This window comes from Oncorhynchus clarkii, chromosome 5 (assembly GCF_045791955.1).
Source record: "Oncorhynchus clarkii lewisi isolate Uvic-CL-2024 chromosome 5, UVic_Ocla_1.0, whole genome shotgun sequence".
Classification (NCBI taxonomy): domain Eukaryota; kingdom Metazoa; phylum Chordata; class Actinopteri; order Salmoniformes; family Salmonidae; genus Oncorhynchus; species Oncorhynchus clarkii.
In genome coordinates, this window is record NC_092151.1 from 94,483,238 (window position 1) to 94,509,956 (window position 26,719).

The window sequence follows — 26,719 nt, forward strand, 5'->3', positions numbered from 1 at the left end:
AGACATGTAGTATTGTGTTACCCAGCTGCCCATGTTTAAGTTACATACCAACGAAGAAATTACACTGACTGATGATGCATCTGTAAATTCAAGGACCACTTTGGAAACAAGCATTTTTAAATATTTTTTATGAATACTTTCAAGTGATATCCTCTGGGTCCACATTGTACATTTTGTTTCTATATGTGTCTGTTACCCAAAATAAATTCAATTCAATTCAATCATATCGTCCAGCCTGCCAGAAGAGCACCAAAAATCCATTGAGGAATACTTCCACACCTCGGTCTCTCTCGATGCTGAGCAAGTCCAGAGTGGGAATCCATCCCTCCCCCATCTAAAGAAGCTCACCATGGGAATCTGCAAACAACTGAACAGGTACGCAGTACTGTAAACAACTGAACAGGTACACAGTACTGTAAACAACTGAACAGGTACACAGTACTGTAAACAACTGAACAGGTACACAGTACTGTAAACAACTGAACAGGTACACAGTACTGTAAACAACTGAACAGGTACACAGTACTGTAAACAGCTGAACAGGTACACAGTACTGTAAACAACTGAACAGGTACACAGTACTGTAAACAACTGAACAGGTACACAGTACTGTAAACAGCTGAACAGGTACACAGTACTGTAAACAACTGAACGGGTACACAGTACTGTAAACAACTGAACAGGTACACAGTACTGTAAACAACTGAACAGGTACACAGTACTGTAAACAACTGAACAGGTACACAGTACTGTAAACAACTGAACAGGTACACAGTACTGTAAACAACTGAACAGGTACACAGTACTGTAAACAACTGAACAGGTACACAGTACTGTAAACAACTGAACAGGTACACAGTACTGTAAACAACTGAACAGGTACACAGTACTGTAAACAACTGAACAGGTACACAGTACTGTAAACAACTGAACAGGTACACAGTACTGTAAACAACTGAACAGGTACACAGTACTGTAAACAACTGAACAGGTACACAGTACTGTAAACAACTGAACAGGTACACAGTACTGTAAACAACTGAACAGGAACGTACTGTAAACAACTGAACAGGTACAGTACTGTAAACAACTGAACAGGTATGCAGTACTGTAAACAACTGAACAGGTACACAGTACTGTAAACAACTGAACAGGTACACAGTACTGTAAACAACTGAACAGGTACACAGTACTGTAAACAACTGAACAGGTACACAGTACTGTAAACAACTGAACAGGTACACAGTACTGTAAACAACTGAACAGGTACACAGTACTGTAAACAACTGAACAGGTACACAGTACTGTAAACAACTGAACAGGTACACAGTACTGTAAACAACTGAACAGGTACACAGTACTGTAAACAACTGAACAGGTACACAGTACTGTAAACAACTGAACAGGTACACAGTACTGTAAACAACTGAATGGGTACACAGTACTGTAAACAACTGAACAGGAACACAGTACTGTAAACAACTGAACAGGTACACAGTACTGTAAACAACTGAACAGGTACACAGTACTGTAAACAACTGAACAGGTACACAGTACTGTAAACAACTGAACAGGTACACAGTACTGTAAACAACTGAACAGGTACGCAGTACTGTAAACAGCTGAACAGGTACACAGTACTGTAAACAACTGAACAGGTACGCAGTACTGTAAACAACTGAACAGGTACACAGTACTGTAAACAACTGAACAGGTACACAGTACTGTAAACAACTGAACAGGTACACAGTACTGTAAACAACTGAACAGGTACACAGTACTGTAAACAACTGAACAGGTACACAGTACTGTAAACAGCTGAACAGGTACACAGTACTGTAAACAGCTGAACAGGTACACAGTACTGTAAACAGCTGAACAGGTACACAGTACTGTAAACAGCTGAACAGGTACACAGTACTGTAAACAGCTGAACAGGTACACAGTACTGTAAACAGCTGAACAGGTACACAGTACTGTAAACAACTGAACAGGTACACAGTACTGTAAACAACTGAACAGGTACACAGTACTGTAAACAGCTGAACAGGTACACAGTACTGTAAACAACTGAACAGGTACACAGTACTGTAAACAGCTGAACAGGTACACAGTACTGTAAACAACTGAACAGGTACACAGTACTGTAAACAACTGAACAGGTACACAGTACTGTAAACAACTGAACAGGTACACAGTACTGTAAACAACTGAACAGGTACACAGTACTGTAAACAACTGAACAGGTACACAGTACTGTAAACAACTGAACAGGTACACAGTACTGTAAACAACTGAACAGGTACACAGTACTGTAAACAACTGAACAGGTACACAGTACTGTAAACAACTGAACAGGTACACAGTACTGTAAACAACTGAACAGGTACACAGTACTGTAAACAACTGAACAGGTACACAGTACTGTAAACAGCTGAACAGGTACACAGTACTGTAAACAGCTGAACAGGTACACAGTACTGTAAACAGCTGAACAGGTACACAGTACTGTAAACAGCTGAACAGGTACACAGTACTGTAAACAGCTGAACAGGTACACAGTACTGTAAACAGCTGAACAGGTACACAGTACTGTAAACAGCTGAACAGGTACACAGTACTGTAAACAGCTGAACAGGTACACAGTACTGTAAACAACTGAACAGGTACACAGTACTGTAAACAGCTGAACAGGTACACAGTACTGTAAACAACTGAACAGGTACACAGTACTGTAAACAACTGAACAGGTACACAGTACTGTAAACAACTGAACAGCTACACAGTACTGTAAACAACTGAACAGGTACACAGTACTGTAAACAACTGAACAGGTACACAGTACTGTAAACAACTGAACAGGTACACAGTACTGTAAACAACTGAACAGGTACACAGTACTGTAAACAACTGAACAGGTACACAGTACTGTAAACAACTGAACAGGTACACAGTACTGTAAACAGCTGAACAGGTACACAGTACTGTAAACAACTGAACAGGTACACAGTACTGTAAACAACTGAACAGGTATGCAGTACTGTAAACAACTGAACAGGTACACAGTACTGTAAACAACTGAACAGGTACACAGTACTGTAAACAACTGAACAGGTACACAGTACTGTAAACAACTGAACAGGTACACAGTACTGTAAACAACTGAACAGGTACACAGTACTGTAAACAACTGAACAGGTACACAGTACTGTAAACAACTGAACAGGTACACAGTACTGTAAACAACTGAACAGGTACACAGTACTGTAAACAACTGAACAGGTACACAGTACTGTAAACAGCTGAACAGGTACACAGTACTGTAAACAACTGAACAGGTACACAGTACTGTAAACAGCTGAACAGGTACACAGTACTGTAAACAACTGAACAGGTACACAGTACTGTAAACAACTGAACAGGTACACAGTACTGTAAACAACTGAACAGGTACACAGTACTGTAAACAACTGAACAGGTACACAGTACTGTAAACAACTGAACAGGTACACAGTACTGTAAACAACTGAACAGGTACACAGTACTGTAAACAACTGAACAGGTACACAGTACTGTAAACAACTGAACAGGTACACAGTACTGTAAACAACTGAACAGGTACACAGTACTGACGGACAGTAGCTGCTTCTGCAACATGTATATTACTTGGCTTTCACTATGAACAGTGTTTAATTGTCCCTTGTCAAATGCAAGAACATTTCTGTACTCCTATAATGGTGTCAGTGAGATCTCAGTCGGTTTCGGGGTCCATTTAATTCGTTCAGCCAATTAGGGATGGAAACTGAATTGAAATTGACCCCCATAAACCCTGGTAAACAGCATTAAAACAATTGCTATGCTCCTATTGGTTGTACCAGCGAGATCTCCCGTACCCTGCCCACTCTGGAGACCTTTCAGAGGCTTCTGGACCAGCAGCTGGCCCCAGGGATCGGACGTCTGAGGACTCAGGTAGGTGGACATTATTCATATTCACTTTTTTTACATTTTTTATCAGACGTTTGAACGTCAACATTCAGTAAAGAGACGGTTTGTAACTGCATTGGAGACGAATCGGTTTACCGTTAATAACACTCAATTAGGAAATGGGTCGGTGCGAGCTCTTATTGGAGAGGATCTTGGTCTTTCTGTTAAAATGAGACGTAGCGCTTCCTGGTTGTAGATGCGTGATTGCAGGTTGCTATTATGTTAAAGCTGAATGTTGCTGAAGGTTCTCTGATGTTTTAGTTTAACATTGTAGTGTAGTGTCCTGTAGTCTACCTCTGCTCTATTCTACTATAGTGTCCTGTAGTCTACCTCTGCTCTATTCTACTATAGTGTACTGTAGTCTACCTCTGCTCTATTCTACTATAGTGTCCTGTAGTCTACCTCTGCTCTATTCTACTATAGTGTACTGTAGTCTACCTCTGCTCTATTCTACTGTAGTGTAGTCTACCTCTGCTCTATTCTACTATAGTGTCCTGTAGTCTACCTCTGCTCTATTCTACTATAGTGTCCTGTAGTCTACCTCTGCTCTATTCTACTATAGTGTACTGTAGTCTACCTCTGCTCTATTCTACTGTAGTGTCCTGTAGTCTACCTCTGCTCTATTCTACTATAGTGTACTGTAGTCTACCTCTACTCTATTCTACTGTAGTGTAGTCTACCTCTGCTCTAGTCTACTGTAGTGTACTGTAGTCTACCTCTGCTCTATTCTACTGTAGTGTACTGTAGTCTACCTCTGCTCTATTCTACTGTAGTGTACTGTAGTCTACCTCTGCTCTATTCTACTGTAGTGTCCTGTAGTCTACCTCTACTCTATTCTACTGTAGTGTAGTCTACCTCTGCTCTAGTCTACTATAGTGTCCTGTAGTCTACCTCTGCTCTATTCTACTATAGTGTCCTGTAGTCTACCTCTGCTCTATTCTACTGTAGTGTCCTGTAGTCTACCTCTGCTCTATTCTACTGTAGTGTCCTGTAGTCTACCTCTACTCTATTCTACTGTAGTGTCCTGTAGTCTACCTCTGCTCTATTCTACTGTAGTGTCCTGTAGTCTACCTCTACTCTATTCTACTGTAGTGTCCTGTAGTCTACCTCTGCTCTATTCTACTGTAGTGTCCTGTAGTCTACCTCTACTCTATTCTACTGTAGTGTCCTGTAGTCTACCTCTACTCTATTCTACTGTAGTCTACCTCTGCTCTATTCTACTGTAGTCTACCTCTGCTCTATTCTACAATAGTGTACTGTAGTCTACCTCTGCTCTATTCTACTATAGTGTAGTCTACCTCTGCTCTATTCTACTGTAGTGTCCTGTAGTCTACCTCTACTCTATTCTACTCTAGTGTAGTCGACCTCTGCTCTATTCTACTATAGTGTACTGTAGTCTACCTCTGCTCTATTCTACAATAGTGTACTGTAGTCTACCTCTGCTCTATTCTACTATAGTGTAGTCTACCTATGCTCTATTCTACTGTAGTGTCCTGTAGTCTACCTCTACTCTATTCTACTCTAGTGTAGTCGACCTCTGCTCTATTCTACTGTAGTGTACTGTAGTCTACCTCTGCTCTATTCTACTGTAGTGTACTGTAGTCTACCTCTGCTCTATTCTACTGTAGTGTACTGTAGTCTACCTCTGCTCTATTCTACTATAGTGTACTGTAGTCTACCTCTGCTCTATTCTACTATAGTGTAGTCTACCTCTGCTCTATTCTACTGTAGTGTCCTGTAGTCTACCTCTACTCTATTCTACTCTAGTGTAGTCGACCTCTGCTCTATTCTACTATAGTGTCCTGTAGTCTACCTCTGCTCTATTCTACTGTAGTGTCCTGTAGTCTACCTCTGCTCTATTCTACTGTAGTGTACTGTAGTCTACCTCTGCTCTATTCTACTGTAGTGTCCTGTAGTCTACCTCTGCTCTATTCTACTGTAGTGTACTGTAGTCTACCTCTGCTCTATTCTACTATAGTGTACTGTAGTCTACCTCTGCTCTATTCTACTATAGTGTACTGTAGTCTACCTCTGCTCTATTCTACTGTAGTGTACTGTAGTCTACCTCTGCTCTATTCTACTGTAGTGTACTGTAGTCTACCTCTGCTCTATTCTACTATAGTGTCCTGTAGTCTACCTCTGCTCTATTCTACTATAGTGTACTGTAGTCTACCTCTGCTCTATTCTACTGTAGTGTACTGTAGTCTACCTCTGCTCTATTCTACTGTAGTGTACTGTAGTCTACCTCTGCTCTATTCTACTATAGTGTCCTGTAGTCTACCTCTGCTCTATTCTACTATAGTGTACTGTAGTCTACCTCTGCTCTATTCTACTATAGTGTACTGTAGTCTACCTCTGCTCTATTCTACTGTAGTGTACTGTAGTCTACCTCTGCTCTATTCTACTGTAGTGTACTGTAGTCTACCTCTGCTCTATTCTACTATAGTGTAGTCTACCTCTGCTCTATTCTACTGTAGTGTAGTCTACCTCTGATCTATTCTACTATAGTGTACTGTAGTCTACCTCTGCTCTATTCTACTGTAGTGTACTGTAGTCTACCTCTGCTCTATTCTACTATAGTGTCCTGTAGTCTTCCTCTGCTCTATTCTACTGTAGTGTACTGTAGTCTTCCTCTGCTCTATTCTACTATAGTGTACTGTAGTCTACCTCTGCTCTATTCTACTGTAGTGTCCTGTAGTCTACCTCTGCTCTATTCTACTGTAGTGTACTGTAGTCTGCCTCTGCTCTATTCTACTGTAGAGTAGTCTACCTCTGCTCTATTCTACTGTAGTGTCCTGTAGTCTACCTCTGCTCTATTCTACTATAGTGTCCTGTAGTCTGCCTCTGCTCTATTCTACTATAGTGTAGTCTACCTCTGCTCTATTCTACTGTAGTGTAGTCTGCCTCTGCTCTATTCTACTGTAGTGTAGTCCACCTCTGCTCTATTCTACTATAGTGTCCTGTAGTCTACCTCTGCTCTATTCTACTATAGTGTACTGTAGTCTACCTCTGCTCTATTCTACTGTAGTGTACTGTAGTCTACCTCTGCTCTATTCTACTATAGTGTACTGTAGTCTACCTCTGCTCTATTCTACTATAGTGTAGTCTACCTCTGCTCTATTCTACTGTCCTGTAGTCTACCTCTACTCTATTCTACTGTAGTGTACTGTAGTCTACCTCTGCTCTATTCTACTGTAGTGTACTGTAGTCTACCTCTGCTCTATTCTACTGTAGTGTACTGTAGTCTACCTCTGCTCTATTCTACTGTAGTGTACTGTAGTCTACCTCTGCTCTATTCTACTGTAGTGTAGTCTACCTCTGCTCTATTCTACTATAGTGTACTGTAGTCTACCTCTACTCTATTCTACTATAGTGTACTGTAGTCTACCTCTGCTCTATTCTACTATAGTGTACTGTAGTCTACCTCTGCTCTATTCTACTATAGTGTACTGTAGTCTGCCTCTGCTCTATTCTACTATAGTGTACTGTAGTCTACCTCTGCTCTATTCTACTATAGTGTACTGTAGTCTACCTCTGCTCTATTCTACTATAGTGTAGTCTGCACTTTTCTTGGGTTTTTCTGCAGAAATAGACACTCTGCCCTTTTCTTGGTTTATTCTGCAGACATAGACACTCTGCCTATCAATAGAATATGATATCATGTTTCCAGTAGTTGGTTTAAAATGAATGATGTTGTCTCTTTAAGTGTCTAATTCACATCACGTTTCTGTTTTAATTTCTAGGTGTCAGCAGATTCCGACCAGTCTGTGTCCTTCAGGCTGGAACAACTGACCAAACTGCTCTACTCCATAGAAGAGAAGGTAATGTTTTAACACCATTCTAAACCCTAGGACCTGTCCCAAATTGCACCCTATTCCCTATATAGTGCACTACTATAGGGCCCATAGGGCTCTGGCCAAAAGTAACACACTATATATAAGGGAATAGGGTTTCATTTGGGAAGAAAATCATATTCGAAAATTAAAACGTTATTCAAATTTTTTTTTTTGCACCAAGCTCATCCATTTTCTATATCTATCAATCTCTAAGTGACCCTGGTGTAGGTGACCTCTGAGATGCTGAAACGTCTTTCCTGTGTCATGTTGACTTACCCCGACCAGGGTAAAAACACAGTCGTGAGGAAGTCCCCTTCAAATACTGTAGTTCCCTTTTTTCAGGCCAAAACAGCCGTGTTTGAGTGGGCTGGATACGACGGAGGCCACAGAAGGTCTCTAATACCACCTATTACATTTGAAGTAAGTGAGCTATAAAAAATAATAAAAGATACAATAGCCAAGAGGCATTTTCATAACTTTATGACATATCAAAAGGCCAGATTTAGAAAGAAACTTGACTGAAACAAAGGGATTTCTCTCAATTATCATTGGGGTAAACTCATTGAGTGTATTTGAATGAACAAAGGCATTGACCATGTGACACCATTAATGTGAAGCCAAGGAAATCATACCATTGATACTCTACATTACATGCGCAGCTAGCTCCAGGCTAGCTCTGCCCCCTCTCATTGAGTATCAAGTTGAAGGCCAACCGTGGTAATGCAGGCTAGCTCTGCCCCCTCTCATTGAGTATCAAGTTGAAGGCCAACCGTGGTAATGCAGGCTATCTAATCATGGCATGGGGGGTTGTTCAATGACAGACATGTATTTGTTTAAAATCTAAATCACTTGATGGTTTCATTTCAGAGAGATACATAATCATGTTTTACAGTAATATGAGATCTGTATGTAGAATATTTACATTTAACATGTGAGTATTTTCAGCAGATTCTCTTATCCAGAGCGACTTACAGTTCATTCATCTGAAGATAGCTAGACCACACAACCACATCACAGGATACGAACAACCAAACCCTGTTTTAATACACATTAAACATATGAATAAAACATGTGGGAACAGTCATATTCTACACACGAAGGTACCCGTAGGCACCCGTAGGCACACGAAGGTACCCGTAGGAATTATTTCAGATTTAAAAAATAATAATTTAAACAAAATGTGCAAAAATTTGTGGATGTAACGTTTTGGAACGATTCTCTTCAAATGTTCTTTGCACGGTTTAATTGCAGGACAGGTTTCTTTTGTGAACTTGTGAGGTGTTGGTCTTCTTTTACAGGTCAAATCAGAGTTGCTTGGTCTCACAACCAAGATGTTCCTCAAGGTGGATGTGGAAACTGGGAAGATCTACTTCAAGAAGTATAAAGACGGGCCAGAAGACAAATACTTTGTTCACAATAAAAGTCAGTACTCTATTCATGATAAAATCCCAGAGAATTGTATTTATATTTTATATATTTTACATTCTGTATTGTATCTAAGTCCTTGTCCCAAACGGCACCTAATTCCCTATATAGTATTCTACTTAGTAGTGTCATAGGTCTAATCTATGTCATGTCAAGTCTTACAGCTCGTGAAATCCCAGAAGGTTGCCAAGCTGGTGATCATGCTGGAAACAGAGAAGGAGAAAACTCTGAGGAAAGAGTTTGTCTTCGACGACACAAAGGTAAAGACCTCCTAAGTTCTTTGGTGCTACGTTTTCATGTTATCTGTGCGGTGTCCCTTCTGACGTCTGTCTGTGTGTCACCAGAAAAGAGAGGGGTTCTGTCAACTCCTTCAGCAGATGAAGAACAAACACTCGGACAAGCCTGAGCCAGATATGATCACGGTATTCGTTGGCACCTGGAATATGGGTAAAATGGCTGCCTTCAATGTCTACCTTTTACCTAGAATAGATAGAAGATTTTACATAGTGTTATAGTTGGTTTCTAATAAATACTCTATTGGGGTGATTCCACACCAGCGTGCCCCGAAAATGTTTTTGAGAGGGAAGATATTTAATATGCTTTTACATTTGTATCACAAACCATTTTCGGGGGGGGAAATCATGATGAAACAGGTCATTTGAAGCTACATGCTTCCTGTAAGGAGGGAAGGGACTTCACCCTTCATGTTCTATTTTCAGGGTTCACTTCAAACATCATTTGAAGATTTGTTTTACAGCTGATCTCGGGATTGTACTTTATATCGAATCATTGTCCTTAAATATAAATCATCTGATGTATTTGTTTCAGTCTCTGAATTGTTAAATCAAACTTTTTGCCACCAACTCCTGAAGTCGGGGTATAAAAACGACATTATGTCTCCTACATGGGCGCACAACCACGAGGCCCGAGCTCGTTTCCCCCGTTTCCCTTGGCTAAACTAGCTGGCTAGCTGAACTATGCTAGTTTTCCTCCTCATTGCCAAACTTCCTCATTACTGCACCCTCAATTTCAATACTCCTTTGCTAGTTATACAATCATGTAACTAAGACATTCGCTGTAAAGAAACTTGAAAATGATTGATTGTTTTGTTGAATCGTCATGACCGGTTCGAGATATCTGTCGAAAAGACGACGGTGGCGAAGGATATCATTGCTAGTTAACGCTGATCCAGGTTCAGTTTTGAGATCCACCCACGTCATTAATGTAGGATTAGCCAGACACTTAGGGTTGGTCTTGGAACTGTGACAACGGGCATCCTCTCTCCGCTAGGCTCTATGGGATAGAGAACACCATAATGAGTATAATGACTCTTAAGATGTTGTCTGTATCAATTACTCTTTTTTTGTGAAACAAATGTAAAAAAAATTATGTCAAACATCCTTCCTCACAATTACGTTTCTATGTGAGAATTGCCAGAACAATCTCGGATACCAAAATTTTTTTGGGGCCCACGCTGAGATGGAATCGCCCATTGATCAATATCAATATTGCAGTTTTTTTCAGTGGATAATTGTTTTGCTGAATGACTCAACAACTAGCTACACATTTCCTATTTGAAATAAAAAAGATAGATTGATTGATTGACTGATTGATCATTGTCTCTCCCAAGGGAACGCCAGCCCCCCACACAGCATTGCATCTTGGTTCCAGTGTAAGGGTCAGGGCAAGACCAGGGACGACACGGCCGATCACATTCCTCATGACATCTATGTGTTCGGGACTCAGGAAGATCCCCTGGGGGAGAAGGAGTGGATAGACACACTGAAGAGTGCCTTGAGAGGAACCACCAACATCAGCTTCAAACAAGTCAGTTACTATCTCAATTAGTATTGTCATGATTCCTTGCACCAATTGGAGAAAGAAGGCCTGAGGGGAGGGACCTTGGATGTTCTCCTCCAGTACGGGTGAGGAGGCAAGAGATAGGATTTGAGGAATCGAGGGAAGAGGATTTGAGATAGGGCCAGTGTCTCAGTCTCAACACTCAGAGCCAGTGTCTCAGTCTCAACACTCAGGGCCAGTGTCTCAGTCTCAACACTCAGAGCCAGTGTCTCAGTCTCAACACTCAGAGCCAGTGTCTCAGTCTCAACACTCAGGGCCAGTGTCTCAGTCTCAACACTCAGAGCCAGTGTCTCAGTCTCAACACTCAGAGCCAGTGTCTCAGTCTCAACACTCAGAGCCAGTGTCTCAGTCTCAACACTCAGGGCCAGTGTCTCAGTCTCAACACTCAGGGCCAGTGTCTCAGTCTCAACACTCAGAGCCAGTGTCTCAGTCTCAACACTCAGGGCCAGTGTCTCAGTCTCAACACTCAGGGCCAGTGTCTCAGTCTCAACACTCAGAGCCAGTGTCTCAGTCTCAACACTCAGAGCCAGTGTCTCAGTCTCAACACTCAGAGCCAGTGTCTCAGTCTCAACACTCAGAGCCAGTGTCTCAGTCTCAACACTCAGAGCCAGTGTCTCAGTCTCAACACTCAGGGCCAGTGTCTCAGTCTCAACACTCAGAGCCAGTGTCTCAGTCTCAACACTCAGGGCCAGTGTCTCAGTCTCAACACTCAGGGCCAGTGTCTCAGTCTCAACACTCAGAGCCAGTGTCTCAGTCTCAACACGCAGGGCCAGTGTCTCAGTCTCAACACTCAGAGCCAGTGTCTCAGTCTCAACACTCAGGGCCAGTGTCTCAGTCTCAACACTCAGGGCCAGTGTCTCAGTCTCAACACTCAGAGCCAGTGTCTCAGTCTCAACACTCAGGGCCAGTGTCTCAGTCTCAACACTCAGGGCCAGTGTCTCAGTCTCAACACTCAGAGCCAGTGTCTCAGTCTCAACACTCAGAGCCAGTGTCTCAGTCTCAACACTCAGGGCCAGTGTCTCAGTCTCAACACTCAGGGCCAGTGTCTCAGTCTCAACACTCAGAGCCAGTGTCTCAGTCTCAACACTCAGGGCCAGTGTCTCAGTCTCAACACTCAGGGCCAGTGTCTCAGTCTCAACACTCAGAGCCAGTGTCTCAGTCTCAACACTCAGAGCCAGTGTCTCAGTCTCAACACTCAGAGCCAGTGTCTCAGTCTCAACACTCAGAGCCAGTGTCTCAGTCTCAACACTCAGAGCCAGTGTCTCAGTCTCAACACTCAGGACCAGTGTCTCAGTCTCAACACTCAGAGCCAGTGTCTCAGTCTCAACACTCAGGGCCAGTGTCTCAGTCTCAACACTCAGGGCCAGTTTCCCAGACATACAATAAATGAAGCCTGGACCTGAACTAAAGAGCACTTTCAATAGAGATTCTCCATGGAGCTTTTCAGTGTAGGACAAGGCTTAATCTGAGTCCAGTAAACCCACCCTTAAACGATCTCCTTATTCCTACACTGGTTTGAGGTTGGGTTACATTACAAATCACAGTGGCCCGTTGAAATACAGTTTGTCAGATTGTAATAGAGTCGACCATAAGGAATGGTCAAGGTATCACTATTATGTGTTTTAATTTTGTTCAGATAGCCACCCAGACCCTATGGAACATCCGGATCGTTGTGCTAGCCAAGCCTGAGCACGAGAACAGAATCTCACACATCTTCTCAGACAGCGTCAAGACAGGGATCGCCAACGCTTTGGGTAAGTCCGATCAGCTCACTGCAGTCCCATCAACACACTGCAGTCCCATCGGGTCACTGCAGTCCCATCAACTCACTGCAGTCCCATCAACTCACTGCAGTCCCATCAACACACTGCAGTCCCATCAGGTCACTGCAGTCCCATCAACTCACTGCAGTCCCATCAACTCACTGCAGTCCCATCAACACACTGCAGTCCCATCAACACACTGCAGTCCCATCAACACACTGCAGTCCCATCAACTCACTGCAGTCCCATCAACTCACTGCAGTCCCATCAACTCACTGCAGTCCCATCAGCTCACTGCAGTCCCATCAACTCACTGCAGTCCCATCAGCTCACTGCAGTCCCATCAACTCACTGCAGTCCCATCAACTCACTGCAGTCCCATCAGCTCACTGCAGTCCCATCAACTCACTGCAGTCCCATCAACACACTGCAGTCCCATCAACTCACTGCAGTCCCATCAACACACTGCAGTCCCATCAACTCACTGCAGTCCCATCAACTCACTGCAGTCCCATCAACTCACTGCAGTCCCATCAGCTCACTGCAGTCCCATCAACTCACGGCAGTCCCATCAACTCACTGCAGTCCCATCAGCTCACTGCAGTCCCATCAGCTCACTGCAGTCCCATCAACTCACTGCAGTCCCATCAGCTCACTGCAGTCCCATCAACACACTGCAGTCCCATCAACACACTGCAGTCCCATCAACTCACTGCAGTCCCATCAACTCACTGCAGTCCCATCAACTCACTGCAGTCCCATCAGCTCACTGCAGTCCCATCAACTCACTGCAGTCCCATCAGCTCACTGCAGTCCCATCAACTCACTGCAGTCCCATCAACTCACTGCAGTCCCATCAGCTCACTGCAGTCCCATCAGCTCACTGCAGTCCCATCAACTCACTGCAGTCCCATCAACACACTGCAGTCCCATCAACTCACTGCAGTCCCATCAACACACTGCAGTCCCATCAACTCACTGCAGTCCCATCAACTCACTGCAGTCCCATCAACTCACTGCAGTCCCATCAGCTCACTGCAGTCCCATCAACTCACGGCAGTCCCATCAACTCACTGCAGTCCCATCAGCTCACTGCAGTCCCGTCAGCTCACTGCAGTCCCATCAGCTCACTGCAGTCCCATCAACTCACTGCAGTCCCATCAGCTCACTGCAGTCCCATCAACACACTGCAGTCCCATCAACACACTGCAGTCCCATCAACTCACTGCAGTCCCATCAGCTCACTGCAGTCCCATCAACTCACTGCAGTCCCATCAACTCACTGCAGTCCCATCAGCTCACTGCAGTCCCATCAGCTCACTGCAGTCCCATCAGCTCACTGCAGTCCCATCAACTCACTGCAGTCCCATCAGCTCACTGCAGTCCCATCAACACACTGCAGTCCCTTTCAACACACTGCAGTCCCATCACCACACTGCAGTCCCATCAACTCACTGCAGTCCCATCAACTCACTGCAGTCCCATCAGCTCACTGTCTCCCAGACATAGAGTATAGCTGGTCCTGGATTAAAAAGCTTGCTCAATGCAGAATACTCTTTGAAATGGCTTTTTAGTCCAGGACTAACCTTAATCTGTGTCCGGGAAACGGGCCCTTTGATCAGAGATACATCCGTCCATTTTATTTTTGTTTTTTACAGGAAATAAGGGTGCAGTGGGTGTGTCCTTCATGTTCAACGGTACTTCCTTTGGCTTCGTTAACAGTCACCTGACCTCAGGCAGCGAGAAGAAGATCAGGTGAGCTGCAGGGATCAAAAAAATAGTTGAAAAATAATTTTCAGAATATAAAAATCCTATACTGAATAGCTGTGTCAAATGTAGACAATTTCCATGTTTTCCCAGAACTCCTGACCCCCTAGGAACCAGAAAGCTAAATGGCATTAAATTAAAAAAGTGTATTAATTTCACAGACATAAATCTCAGTAGGTACAGAGATTTGGGATTTAAAATGACCAAATAAAAACAGACCATTTAAATGTGGTAATATGTCTGACCAGAACTACTCTCAATTGTCTTGCATTGAGTAATACATGGAAAGATTTCATAAAAAAATAAAAAAGTATTCCACTGGCACAATATCAGTACATTTAATTAACATCTCCTCAAAATGTATCTAAACTCTTAGGAGTTTTGTTCTGTTTACACTCCAGTATTGTTTAGAATGGTATTTGTGGTCTGTCTGCTCTATTTCCTGAGTAGGTTTTAAAACCTAACAAAAAAAATTGACGCATCGGTGGGTCAATCTAAATCCGTCAGTTAAAACAATAGAGATACCTGTTTGTCAAACCAGTAGAGATACCAGACCAGTAGAGATACCTGTTTGTCAAACCAGTAGAATCTCAATCCACTGCATTCTCCGATGTCGCCCCTTCCACATCTGCGGTGGATAGTGGCAGCGCTACGGGCGCTGTTTGTCAAACCAGTAGACATCCCGAAAATAGGTATTCTCACGAAAACCTCTGTAGCACCTGAACTAATCTGACCCCTCTATAGACAGGGGAGACTCTCGGGAACACGATGGTGTTCTACGTTTTGCTCTTTGACCCCCCCCCCCCCCCCCCCCACAAGCCCCACGAGACTTGTCTGAAGTCGATAATGCTGATATGTCCATGTTTGTCTGTTGCATCTGAACCGTTTGGGTAACAAACTATTGTGACCCCACTGTAGAGAGGATAGACCCTCACGAACAAGATGCTGCTCTCCGTTTTTCTCTACGACCCCCCTACAAGTGTCATGGAATTCGTCTAAATCTAACCCATACAAATGAATGGAATTATTTTATGTTCGTTTCTGTTTGATGAATAGAGAAACATGAAGATGTGAGTCTGCATATTGCAAAAAAAAAACAATAGCTAAACGTGAGGAAAGAAAACACCATATCTCAACTTGAAACAAGACATTTAATTCCTCAACATTTGTTCTCTTGCCAGACGCAACCAGAATTACGTCAGCATCCTACGCTTTCTTAATCTTGGAGATAAGAAACTGAATCCCTTTGACATCACACATCGATTCACTCATCTGTTCTGGTTTGGGGATCTGAATTATCGAATCGAACTGCCATCCACAGTAAGTTATACTTAGTTAAGCAGTTAGTTACTATTGGATGGGGAGATTGTATTGTAGCTAATTCTGGGGGGTGGGGGGGTAGCCCAACCGGGACTCAAACCCCAGGGTCCAGCGGCCGTCAACCCAAACACCTTAACCGTTACACCAGGAGATCCAAACCTTTTGACAAGTTGGTGTTGGGTTAAGGTTGCTTACAGTATCAACAACACTCAACGTAGTCTTCTCTTACTGAGATCATGACAGTATTACAAAAAGTGGAGATAATACTGAGAGGAATTAATGTCAGTAGCTAGGTTTCCATCCAATTAGTGACAGATTTTCTTACAAATATTCTAAAAATCAGCATAAAAACAATAATTATCCGTATTTTTCCCAACATAGATGTGTTTCCATCCAATTGACTTGTTGCAGATAGAGGACTATGCGTGGAGACATAGTGCACATAAAAAACAAATTTTTATGGTTAACTTCCCCTGTACCCAATATATATTTACATGACCCGCATGAAAAGGTTGGATGGAAACCTGCTTTGTGTAATAGTGTCAGTGTAACCAACAAGTGATTTCTGTCAACGTGCTTCTTGAATGTGTTAAGAAACAGAGAACAAGTTGTTACTTGGCCAATGGTTAGCAGAACGTGGAGGACAGAACGTCTGGTGCATGAAACAGTTTCCGTATCCTAAATGGCGCCCTTATTTGGTGCACTGCTTTTGACATATGCATCCAAAATGGCGCCCTTATCTGGTGCACTACTTTTGACTTAGGCATCCAAAATGGCGCCCTTATTTGGTGCACTACTTTTGACTTAGGCATCCAAAATGGCGCCCTTATTTGGTGCACTACTTTTGACTTAGGCATCCAAAATGGCGCCCTTATCTGGTGCACTACTTTTGACTTAGGCATCCAAAATGGCGCCCTTATTTGGTGCACTACTTTTGACTTAGGCATCCAAAATGGCGCCCTTATTTGGTGCACTACTTTTGACTTAGGCATCCAAAATGGCGCCCTTATTTGGTGCACTACTTTTGACATGCATCATAATTGGTGCCCTTATTTGGTGCACCACTTTTGACCTATGCATCCTAATTGGCGCCTTTATCTGGTGCACTACTTTTGACCCGTGCCCTGGTGCCATTTGGGACACACAGCCAGCATGCAGTTCCTATTCCCTATTTATCTGTTAGCGACAAGTTAGGTGAAAAAAGAGACAGTGGTGTGCTGATGACGTCACCAAGCAGGAAAAAGAGAACAGCTGCTTTGCATTGTGTTCCTTTAACAGGAAGCAGAGAGCATTGTGACCAAGATCAAACAGCAGCAGTACCAGGAACTGCTGTGTAGAGACCAGCTCACCATTGAGAAAGGAGAAGAGAAGGTGTTCCTACACTATGGTAAGACATGGCCACTAGCAAAATCATACATTTCATACAAAATCAACCGTGATAGAGTTAGCACACATCTACAGTATGTTGGTATTGCAGGCTTAACAGCCATTACACTATCAAGTGTCAACATTTTAAAGAGGCAGTGCAGTCAAAAACTAGATTTTACCTATGTTTCATATCCACTATGAGATTGAAAAAAAATGATGTGAAAATGATGATAGTGCACTTTTAGTGTCAGAGCTTTTTGAAAAGACAGGGGGTTGTTAATAAACTAATAACAAAGATAGTTTGCCCTCTCTGCCAAGAACAGCTGGTTTTCAGGTTACTGACACGCCCTGATCCTTTTTATTCTCTGTGTTTGGTTAGGTCAGGGTGTGACTCGGGTGGGAAAGTCTATGTTTTCTATTTCTTTGTTTTTGGCTGTGTGTGGTTCCCAATCAGAGGCAGCTGTCTATTGTTGTCTCTGATTGGGGATCACATATAAGTTGTCATTTTCCTTTAGGGTTTTGTGGGATCACACCAGCGACTCCTGTGGCGGGCCGGGCGCAGTGCGCGCTAACCAAGGTTGCCAGGTGCACAGTGTTTCCTCCGACACATTGGTGCGGCTGGCTTCCGGGTTGGATGTGCGCTGTGTTAAGAAGCAGTGCGGCTTGGTTGGGTTGTGTATCGGAGGACGCATGACTTTCAACCTTCGTCTCTCCCGAGCCCATACGGGAGTTGTAGCAATGAGACAAGATAGTAGCTACTAAAACAATTGGACACCACGAAATTGGGGAGAAAAAGGGGTAGTAAAAAAATAAAAAAATTAAAAATGACGATGTAATCGTAAACCTTCTCCCAACGAGAGCCGTTACAGTGACACATCCCGTTAGGCTCCTCCAAATAGGCCTCTCTCTCAGACCACCCCCAGACAGTCCTGGCTACATTGTTTGCTTGAGAAACTGCAATTTGCTAAGAAGACATTTTTGTTAAGTTTTGATCATTTTCAATTAAAAACAATCACAGTAAGGTAGTTAATTGTTACCTAGAAATGATTTCATATTGAGATTTTAAAAAACAGGTGCATTGGACCTTTTAATACCACCATTACCTAGTCCTTATGCTATTCTCATTGAAATGTAAATTCATAAATATGAGCTGGCACACAAACAGAAAAATGTGTTTGTGTGGAGGTGCTGACTAACGACGAATAAACTATAAACTATCACAATAAAGAAAGTTGCACACTCCATGTAAACTCAGCAAAATAAGAAACGTCCTCTCACTGTCAACTGCGTTTATTTTCAGCAAACTTAACATGTGTAAATATTTGTATGAACATAACAAGATTCAACAACTGAGACAAACTGAACAAGTCCCACAGACATGTGACTAACAGAAATGGAATAATGTGTTCCTGAACAAAGGGGGGTTCAAAATCAAAAGTAACAGTCAGTATCTGGTGTGGCCACCAGCTGCATTCAATACTGCAGTGCATCTCCTCCTCATGGATTGCACCAGATTTGCCAGTTCTCGCTGTGAGATGTTACCCCACTCTTCCACCAAGGCACCTGCAAGTTCCCGAATATTTCTGGGGGGAATGGTCCTAGCCCTCACCCTCCGATCCAACAGGTCCCAGACGTGCTCAATGGGATTGAGATCCGGGCTCTTCGTTGGCAATGCCAGAACACTGACATTCCTGTCTTGCAGGAAATCACACACAGAACGAGCAGTATGGCTGGTGTCATTGTCATGCAGGAAGGGTACCACATGAGGGAGGAGGATGTCTTCCCAGTAACACACAGCATTGAGATTTCCTGCAATGACAACAAGCTCAGTCCGATGATGCTGTGACACACCGCTGCAGACCATGATGGACCCTCCACCTACAAATTGATCCCGCTCCAGAGTACAGGCCTCGGTGTAACGCTCATTCCTTCGTTAAAGGCGAATCCGACCATCAACCCTGGTGAAACAAAATCGCGACTTGTCAGTGCAGAGCACTTTTTGCCAATCCTGTCTGGTCCAGCAACGGTGGGTTTGTGCCCATAGGCGGCGTTGTTGCCTGTGATGTCTGGTGAGGACCTGCCTTACAACAGGCCTACAAGCCCTCAGTCCAGCCTCTCCCAGACTGTTACGGACACTCTGAGCACTGATGGAGTGATTGTGCGTTCCTGGTGTAACTCAGGCAGTTGTTGTTGCCATCCTGTACTTGTCCAGCAAGTGTGATGTTCTGATGTACAGATCCTGTGCAGGTGTTGTTACACGTGGTCTGCCACTGTGAGGACGATCAGCTGTCCGTCCTGTCTCCCTGTAGTGCTGTCTTAGGCGTCTCACAGTACGGACATTGCTATTTATTGCCCTGGCCACATCTGCAGTCCTCATGCCTCCTTGCAGCATGCCTAAGGCACGTTCACGCAGATGAGCAGGGACCCTGGGCATCTTTCTTTTGGTCTTTTTCAGAGTCAGTAAAAAGGCCTCTTTAGTGTCCTAAGTTTTCATAACTGTGACCTTAATTGCCTACCGTCTGTAAGCTGTTTGTGTCTTAACTACCGTTCCACTGGTGCATGTTCATTAATTGTTTATGGTTCATTGAACAAGCATGTGAAACTGTGTTTAAACCCTTTACAATGAAGATCTGTGAAGTTATTTGGATTTTTACGAATTATCTTTGAAAGACGGGTGTCCTGAAAGAAGGGGCGTTTCTTTTTTTGCTTTAGTTTATAAACTCCCAGCAATTTAATAGGTATTTACCAGCGTTTCATCATCACTTCCTCATTAAAATGTGCAAAATGAATGAACCTGTCTTGACCTTTGATACCTCTGTTGTTTAATTTCATCTCCAGATGAGGAGGAGATCACTTTCGCGCCCACCTATCGTTTCGAGAGAGACACACGAGAGAGATATGCCTACACCAAGGCCAAAGCCACAGGGGTAGGTTTACGGTGTTTTCTCAGATCCCATTGGGCACTCCGCATCATTTTAACGTGGAAATGTGGGTAGAATTTGGTTAAGAAGTGGCTCAATGAGATTTTAACTTTTTATTCATCCATTCAAAAAGACTGCTAGAAGTTTGTTGGATTCCCAAATGTGTTTTCACTATGCTTTCAACCATCTGCAAGCAGAGTCAAATTCCAATGGAAAAATAATGTCTGATTTTGGGGTTTAGTTATCATCTAAATGTATTGTCACTGTGCTTTCAAACATTTAAAAGAAAAGTTCAAATGGTGTTATTTTTTAAATGTATTTTATTATTTCACCTTTATTTAACCAGGTAGGCCAGTTGAGAACACCTTTATTTAACCAGGTAGGCCAGTTGAGAACACCTTTATTTAACCAGGTAGGTCAGTTGAGAACACCTTTATTTAACCAGGTAGGCCAGTTGAGAACACCTTTATTTAACCAGGTAGGCCAGTTGAGAACACCTTTATTTAACCAGGTAGGCCAGTTGAGAACACCTTTATTTAACCAGGTAGGCCAGTTGAGATCACCTTTATTTAACCAGGCAGGCCAGTTGAGAACAACTTTATTTAACCAGGTAGGCCAGTTGAGAACACCTTTATTTAACCAGGTAGGCCAGTTGAGAACACCTTTATTTAGCCAGGTAGGCCAGTTGAGAACACCTTTATTTAACCAGGTAGGCCAGTTGAGAACACCTTTATTTAACCAGGTAGGCCAGTTGAGAACACCTTTATTTAACCAGGTAGGTCAGTTAAGAACACCTTTATTTAACCAGGTAGGCCAGTTGAGAACACCTTTATTTAACCAGGTAGGCCAGTTGAGAACACCTTTATTTAACCAGGTAGGCCAGTTGAGAACACCTTTATTTAGCCAGGTAGGCCAGTTGAGAACACCTTTATTTAGCCAGGTAGGCCAGTTGAGAACACCTTTATTTAACCAGGTAGGCCAGTTGAGAACACCTTTATTTAACCAGGTAGGCCAGTTGAGAACACCTTTATTTAACCAGGTAGGCCAGTTGAGAACACCTTTATTTAACCAGGTAGGCCTGTTGAGAACACCTTTATTTAGCCAGGTAGGCCAGTTGAGAACACCTTTATTTAACCAGGTAGGCTAGTTGAGAACACCTTTATTTAACCAGGTAGGCCAGTTGAGAACACCTTTATTTAACCAGGTAGGCCAGTTGAGAACACCTTTATTTAACCAGGCAGGCCAGTTGAGAACAAGTTCTCATTTACAACTGCGACCTGGACAAGAGAAAGCAAAGCAGTGTGACACAAACAACAACACAGAGTTCCACATGAACAAACGTACAGTCAATAACACAATAGAAAAATCTATGTACAGTGTGTGCAAATGAAGAAGAGGAGGGAGGTAAAGGCAATAAATAGGCCATAGTGGCGAAATAATTACAATTTAGCATTAACACTGGAGTGATAGATGTGCAGATGATGATGTGCAAGTAGAGATACTGGGGTGCAAAAGAGCTAGAGGATAAGTAACACTATGGGGATGAGGTAGTTGGGTGTGCTATTTACAGGTGGTCTTCATCTCATAGCAGAACCAAATGACCTGGATTGCAGTTAAGATTACATTAAAAGTACACGGAGAAAAAGTGATCAATGATGTTGGAGATTCTGTAAAGATTATTACAGCAATTGTGAAGATCTCCACAGACCTGCGACCTTTGCATGCTATCTTGAACATACAGACTTATTATCACTTTCTAGGATTACATAAGACATTTATACAGCAACCTTTAAAATGTGGCCATGCATGTGTTACTCATTTTAAGGTTGAATAAAAACTGTTACGATCATATGTAATATTACAAGAGTTATATTGAATTGTGTTTGTTTGGCAACGCAACCAAATATCAACATTTAAAGGAGATGTATCTAATGGATGTTTGCATTTTAGCACACTGGTTTAATCCTACAAATCATTTCTTAACTTGTCAACAAGTTAATAGGCTATGTACTGTATTGTAAAAGTGATTGGATTGTCAACACAACCAAATATCAACATTTGAAGATTTAATTTTTGTGCCATTGACATAGTCTGGCTTTAATACATGTTTGTCTACAAATGAATAATTGATATGTTAGATTCACGTCTCCATCTCAACCAAAAAGTCTAAGTTAAAGAATACGACTAAATCAAATTGAGTTATTAAGGGATCTCTCAGTAATATTTCTCATGATAGCATATTAGTAGTAGTCAAAGCTAAGCAGGGCTGGTCTTAGTTAAAACCCTGGATGGGAGACCAAAGAGATAGTAGATAGATCAACTCTCCAGTAGGAGGTGCTGTAGATGACTGAATTTCTAAAAGTTCACTATTTACATTTTTCTCCCTCACAGACTAAATACAATCTACCATCATGGTGTGATCGCGTTCTACGGAAGTCCTACCCCTTGGTGCATGTGTTCTGTCAGTCATACGGTGAGACTACTGCCATGATAATTGATCGATTGATTCATTGCAATAACCAATTAAATACATGTTTCATTTTAGCTAATGTTATTACCAATTATATCATTAGGCAAACCTCTTTTGCAGGGTGTACCAATGACATCATGACCAGTGACCACTCTCCAGTTTTCTCCACATTTGAAGTTGGAGTGGCATCGCAGTTTGTCTCCAAGCACGGTACAGTTTCTAACTTCGCTAGACAGTTACACCGTGCCGACTGTGTGACTAATGACTGTGACACAGTCAGACCAATTTATTTTTTTATTTTTTACAAATCCAATCAGCTCAGAAAAAAGATCTGATGAGATTTGTCAAAAAGACCAATTAGTGGTGGAAAAAAATATCAGAATTGGGCTGCATGTTTAAACACAGCCTATTACATCTGACGTTAGAAATTATCTGACTCCTAAGAAGTTCTTTCTACTGTTTTCCTAGTCAAACATTATGGACAAGACAACTACCTTTCAAATGGTCTTTTTAAAAAATCTTTCTTTCCAGATCCCAGCAGGGTGTCTCAGGGTGGGATCAAGTTCATGAACTGCGTTGCCACCCTCATGACAAAGTCCAAGACCAAGTTCTTCCTCGAATACCACTCCAGCTGCTTAGAGAGTAAGACTAGACCTTATTCCATCTGAACACAGTGGTTTATTTCATTTTTGCATTTAACCTTTATTTAACTAAGCAAGTCGGTGTCAAATTCTTATTTTATGATGATGGCCTACCCCGGCCAAACCCTACCCTAACCCGGCCAAACCCTACCCTAACCCGGCCAAACCCTACCCTAACCCGGACGACGCTGGGCAAAATTGTGCGCCGCCCTATGGGACTCCCGATTTATGGCCGGTTGTGATACAGCCCGGGATCGAATCCAGGGTCTGTAGTGATGCCTCTAGTGCTGAGATGCGGTGCCTTAGACCGCTGCATCACTCTTGAGTCCCAATAGTGGATAACGCTAAAATCGAACTTATTTGTATTTGCTATGGATCCCCATTAGCTGCTACCAAGGCTACTCTTCCTGGGGTTCAGCTAAAATTAAGGCAGTAATATACATTATAATTCATGTTAGCTCTATGTGTACGTTAATGTATTGATCACACCTACTAATGCTGCAGAAATCTGATGTAAAGCAGTATCCAAATCCATCAGTTGTAGTGATCACAATATAGTTAGTAGCCACATGTTGGAAAACCAACGTTCCAAAGGCTGTACCTAATATTGTGTCTAAGAGGTCATACAATAGGATTTGTAGTGATTCCTATTTTGACGATGTAAAGAATATTTGTTGGTCCATGGTGTGTAATGAGGAGCAACCAGACGCTGCTGGTCTGTGGTGTGTAATGAGGAGCAACCAGACGCTGCACTTGACACATTTATGAAATTGCTTATTCCAGTTACTAATAAACATGCACCCATTAAGAAAATGACTGTAAAAACCATTATATTCCCTTGGATTGATGAGAAATTGAAAAATGTTATGGTTGAGAGGGATGAGGCAGAAGGAATGGTAAATAATCTGGCTGCACAACCGATTGGCACAAGTACTGCAAATCTAGAAATCATGTGACTAAACACAACAAAAAGAAGAATAAACTACACTATGAAACAAAGATCAATTATATAAAGAATGATCGTAAAATTCCATTCTGAGCAAAAAGGCAAACTCAGCTCCATCATTCATTGAATCATGTGGCTCATTCATCACAAAACACACTGATACTACCAACTACTTTTATAATTGGCAAAATTAGCAACAAACACTGAACCTACACATCTGAGTATATAACTGACCAAATTATGAAAGACAAGCAGTGTAATTTTGAATTCGGTAAAGTAACTGTGTGATAGAGGTGAAAAACGTATTGTTGTCTATCAACAATGACAAGCCACCTGGGTATCACAACTTGGATGGAAAATTACAGAGGATGATAGCGAATGATATTGCCACTCCTATTTGCCATCCCTAAGCTTACAAACATGTGTGTGCCCTCAAGCCTGGAGGGAAGCAAAAGCAATTCCACTACCCAAGAAGAGTAAAGCCCCCTTTACTGGCTCAAATAGCCGACCAATCAGCCTGTTACCAACCCTTAGTAATCTTTTGGATAAAAAAATTGTGTTTGACCAGGTACAATGCTATTTTACAGTAAATAAATGAACAATAGACTTCAGCATGCTTATAGGGAAGGGCATTCAACATGGACGACACTCACCCAAATTATGGATGATTGGCAGAGAGAAATTGATAATAAAAAGATTGTGGGAACTGTTTTGTTAGACTCAGTGCAGCTTTTGACATTATCAATCATAGTATGCTGCTGGAAAAACGTATATGTTATGGCTTTACACCCCCTGCTATATATGCCTCTCCAACATAATCTAGGTAGAATCAGGCATTCCCCAGGGCAGCTGTCTAGGCCCCATACTTTTTTTTAAATGTACACTAGTGACCTGCCACTGGCTCTGAGTAAAGACTCAACAAATGAACTGCAGTCAGAACTGCAGTCATTTTCAGAATGGGTGGCAAGGAATAAATTAGTCCTAGATATTTCAAAGCATTGTATTTGAGACAAATCATTCACTAAACCCTAAATCTTAACTAAATATTGTAATAAATAATGTGGAAATTGAGCAAGTTGAGGAGACTAAATTCCTTGGAGTAACCCTGGATTTGGTCAAAACATATTGATTTAATTTAATTTATTATTTCACCTTTATTTAACCAGGTAGGCCAGTTGAGAACAAGTTCTCATTTACAACTGTGACCTGGCCAGGATAAAGCAAAGCAGTGCGACAAAAACAGCAACACAGAGTTACACATAAGCAAATGTACAGTCAATAACACAATAGAAAAAAAATCTATGTACAGTGTGTGGGAAAAAAAGATTACAGAGCTAAGGCAATAAATAGGCCATAGAGGCGAAATAATTACAATTTAGCATTAACATTGGAGTGATAGATGCGCAGATGATGATGTGCAAGTAGCGATGCTGGGGTGCAAAAGAGCAAAAAATATAAATAACAATATGGGGATGAGGTAGTTGGGTGTGCTATTTACAGATTGGCTGTGTACAGGCACAGTAAGCTGCTCTGACAGCTGATGCTTAAATCCAGCTTCAGTGAGTTTTGCAATTCGTTCCAGTCATTGGTAGCAGAGAACTGGAAGGAAAGGGATCCAAAGGAGGTGTTGGCTTTGGGGGTGACCAGTGAAATTTAACTGCTGGCACGCATGATATGGGTGGGTGTTGCTATGGTGACCAGTGAGCTGAGATAAGGCAGGGCTTTACCTAGCGAAGACTTATAGATGACCTGGAGCCAGTGGGTTTGGCGATGAATATGTAGCGAGGACCAGCCAACGAAGAGCATACAGGTCGCAGTGATGGGTAGTATATGGGGCTTTGGTGACAAAGCGGATTGCACTGTGATAGACTACATCCAATTTGTTGAGTAGGGTGTTGGAGGCTATTTTATAGATGACATCACCGAAGTCAAGGATTGGTAGGATAGTCAGTCTTATGAGGGTATGTTTGGCAACATGAGTGAAGGAGTCTTTGTTGTGAAATAGGAAGCCAATTCTAGATTTAATTTTGGATTGGAGATGGTTAATGTGAGTCTGGAAGGAGAGTTTACAGTCTAACCAGACACCTAGGTATCTGTAGTTGTCCACATATTCTAAGTCAGAACCGTCCAGAGGAGTGAATCTAGTCGGGCTGGCGGGTGCGGGCAGCGATCGGTTGAAGAGCATGCATTTAGTTTTACTAGAATTTAAAAGCAGTTGAAGGCCACGGAAGGAGTGTTGAATGGCATTGAAGCTCGTTTGGAGGTTTGTTAACACAGTGTCCAAAGAAGGGCCAGATGTATACAGAATGGTGTCATCTGCGTAGAGGTGGATCAGAGAATCACCAGCAGCAAGAGCAACATGATTGATATATACAGAGAAGAGAGTCGGCCTGAGAATTGAACACTGTGGCACCCCCA

General features: G+C 42.4%; 1 protein-coding gene across 5 annotated transcripts in view; it reads left to right on the forward strand.

The window, feature by feature from the left end:
* The window catches only part of LOC139409584 (phosphatidylinositol 3,4,5-trisphosphate 5-phosphatase 1-like), a 52,937-nt gene that overhangs the window by 10,613 nt on the left and 15,605 nt on the right, over positions 1-26,719 (forward strand). For all 5 annotated transcript variants that reach the window (XM_071154958.1, XM_071154959.1, XM_071154960.1 and 2 more), the window contains exons 5-20: positions 235-375; positions 3,879-3,969; positions 7,728-7,805; positions 8,163-8,240; positions 9,119-9,242; positions 9,402-9,505; positions 9,590-9,692; positions 10,876-11,072; positions 12,742-12,859; positions 14,527-14,623; positions 15,817-15,955; positions 17,234-17,342; positions 20,162-20,250; positions 22,636-22,717; positions 22,835-22,924; positions 23,246-23,356. In XM_071154958.1, the coding sequence (XP_071011059.1) occupies positions 235-375; positions 3,879-3,969; positions 7,728-7,805; positions 8,163-8,240; positions 9,119-9,242; positions 9,402-9,505; positions 9,590-9,692; positions 10,876-11,072; positions 12,742-12,859; positions 14,527-14,623; positions 15,817-15,955; positions 17,234-17,342; positions 20,162-20,250; positions 22,636-22,717; positions 22,835-22,924; positions 23,246-23,356 (1,751 nt within the window). The remainder of the gene's footprint in view (positions 1-234; positions 376-3,878; positions 3,970-7,727; positions 7,806-8,162; positions 8,241-9,118; positions 9,243-9,401; positions 9,506-9,589; positions 9,693-10,875; positions 11,073-12,741; positions 12,860-14,526; positions 14,624-15,816; positions 15,956-17,233; positions 17,343-20,161; positions 20,251-22,635; positions 22,718-22,834; positions 22,925-23,245; positions 23,357-26,719) is intronic.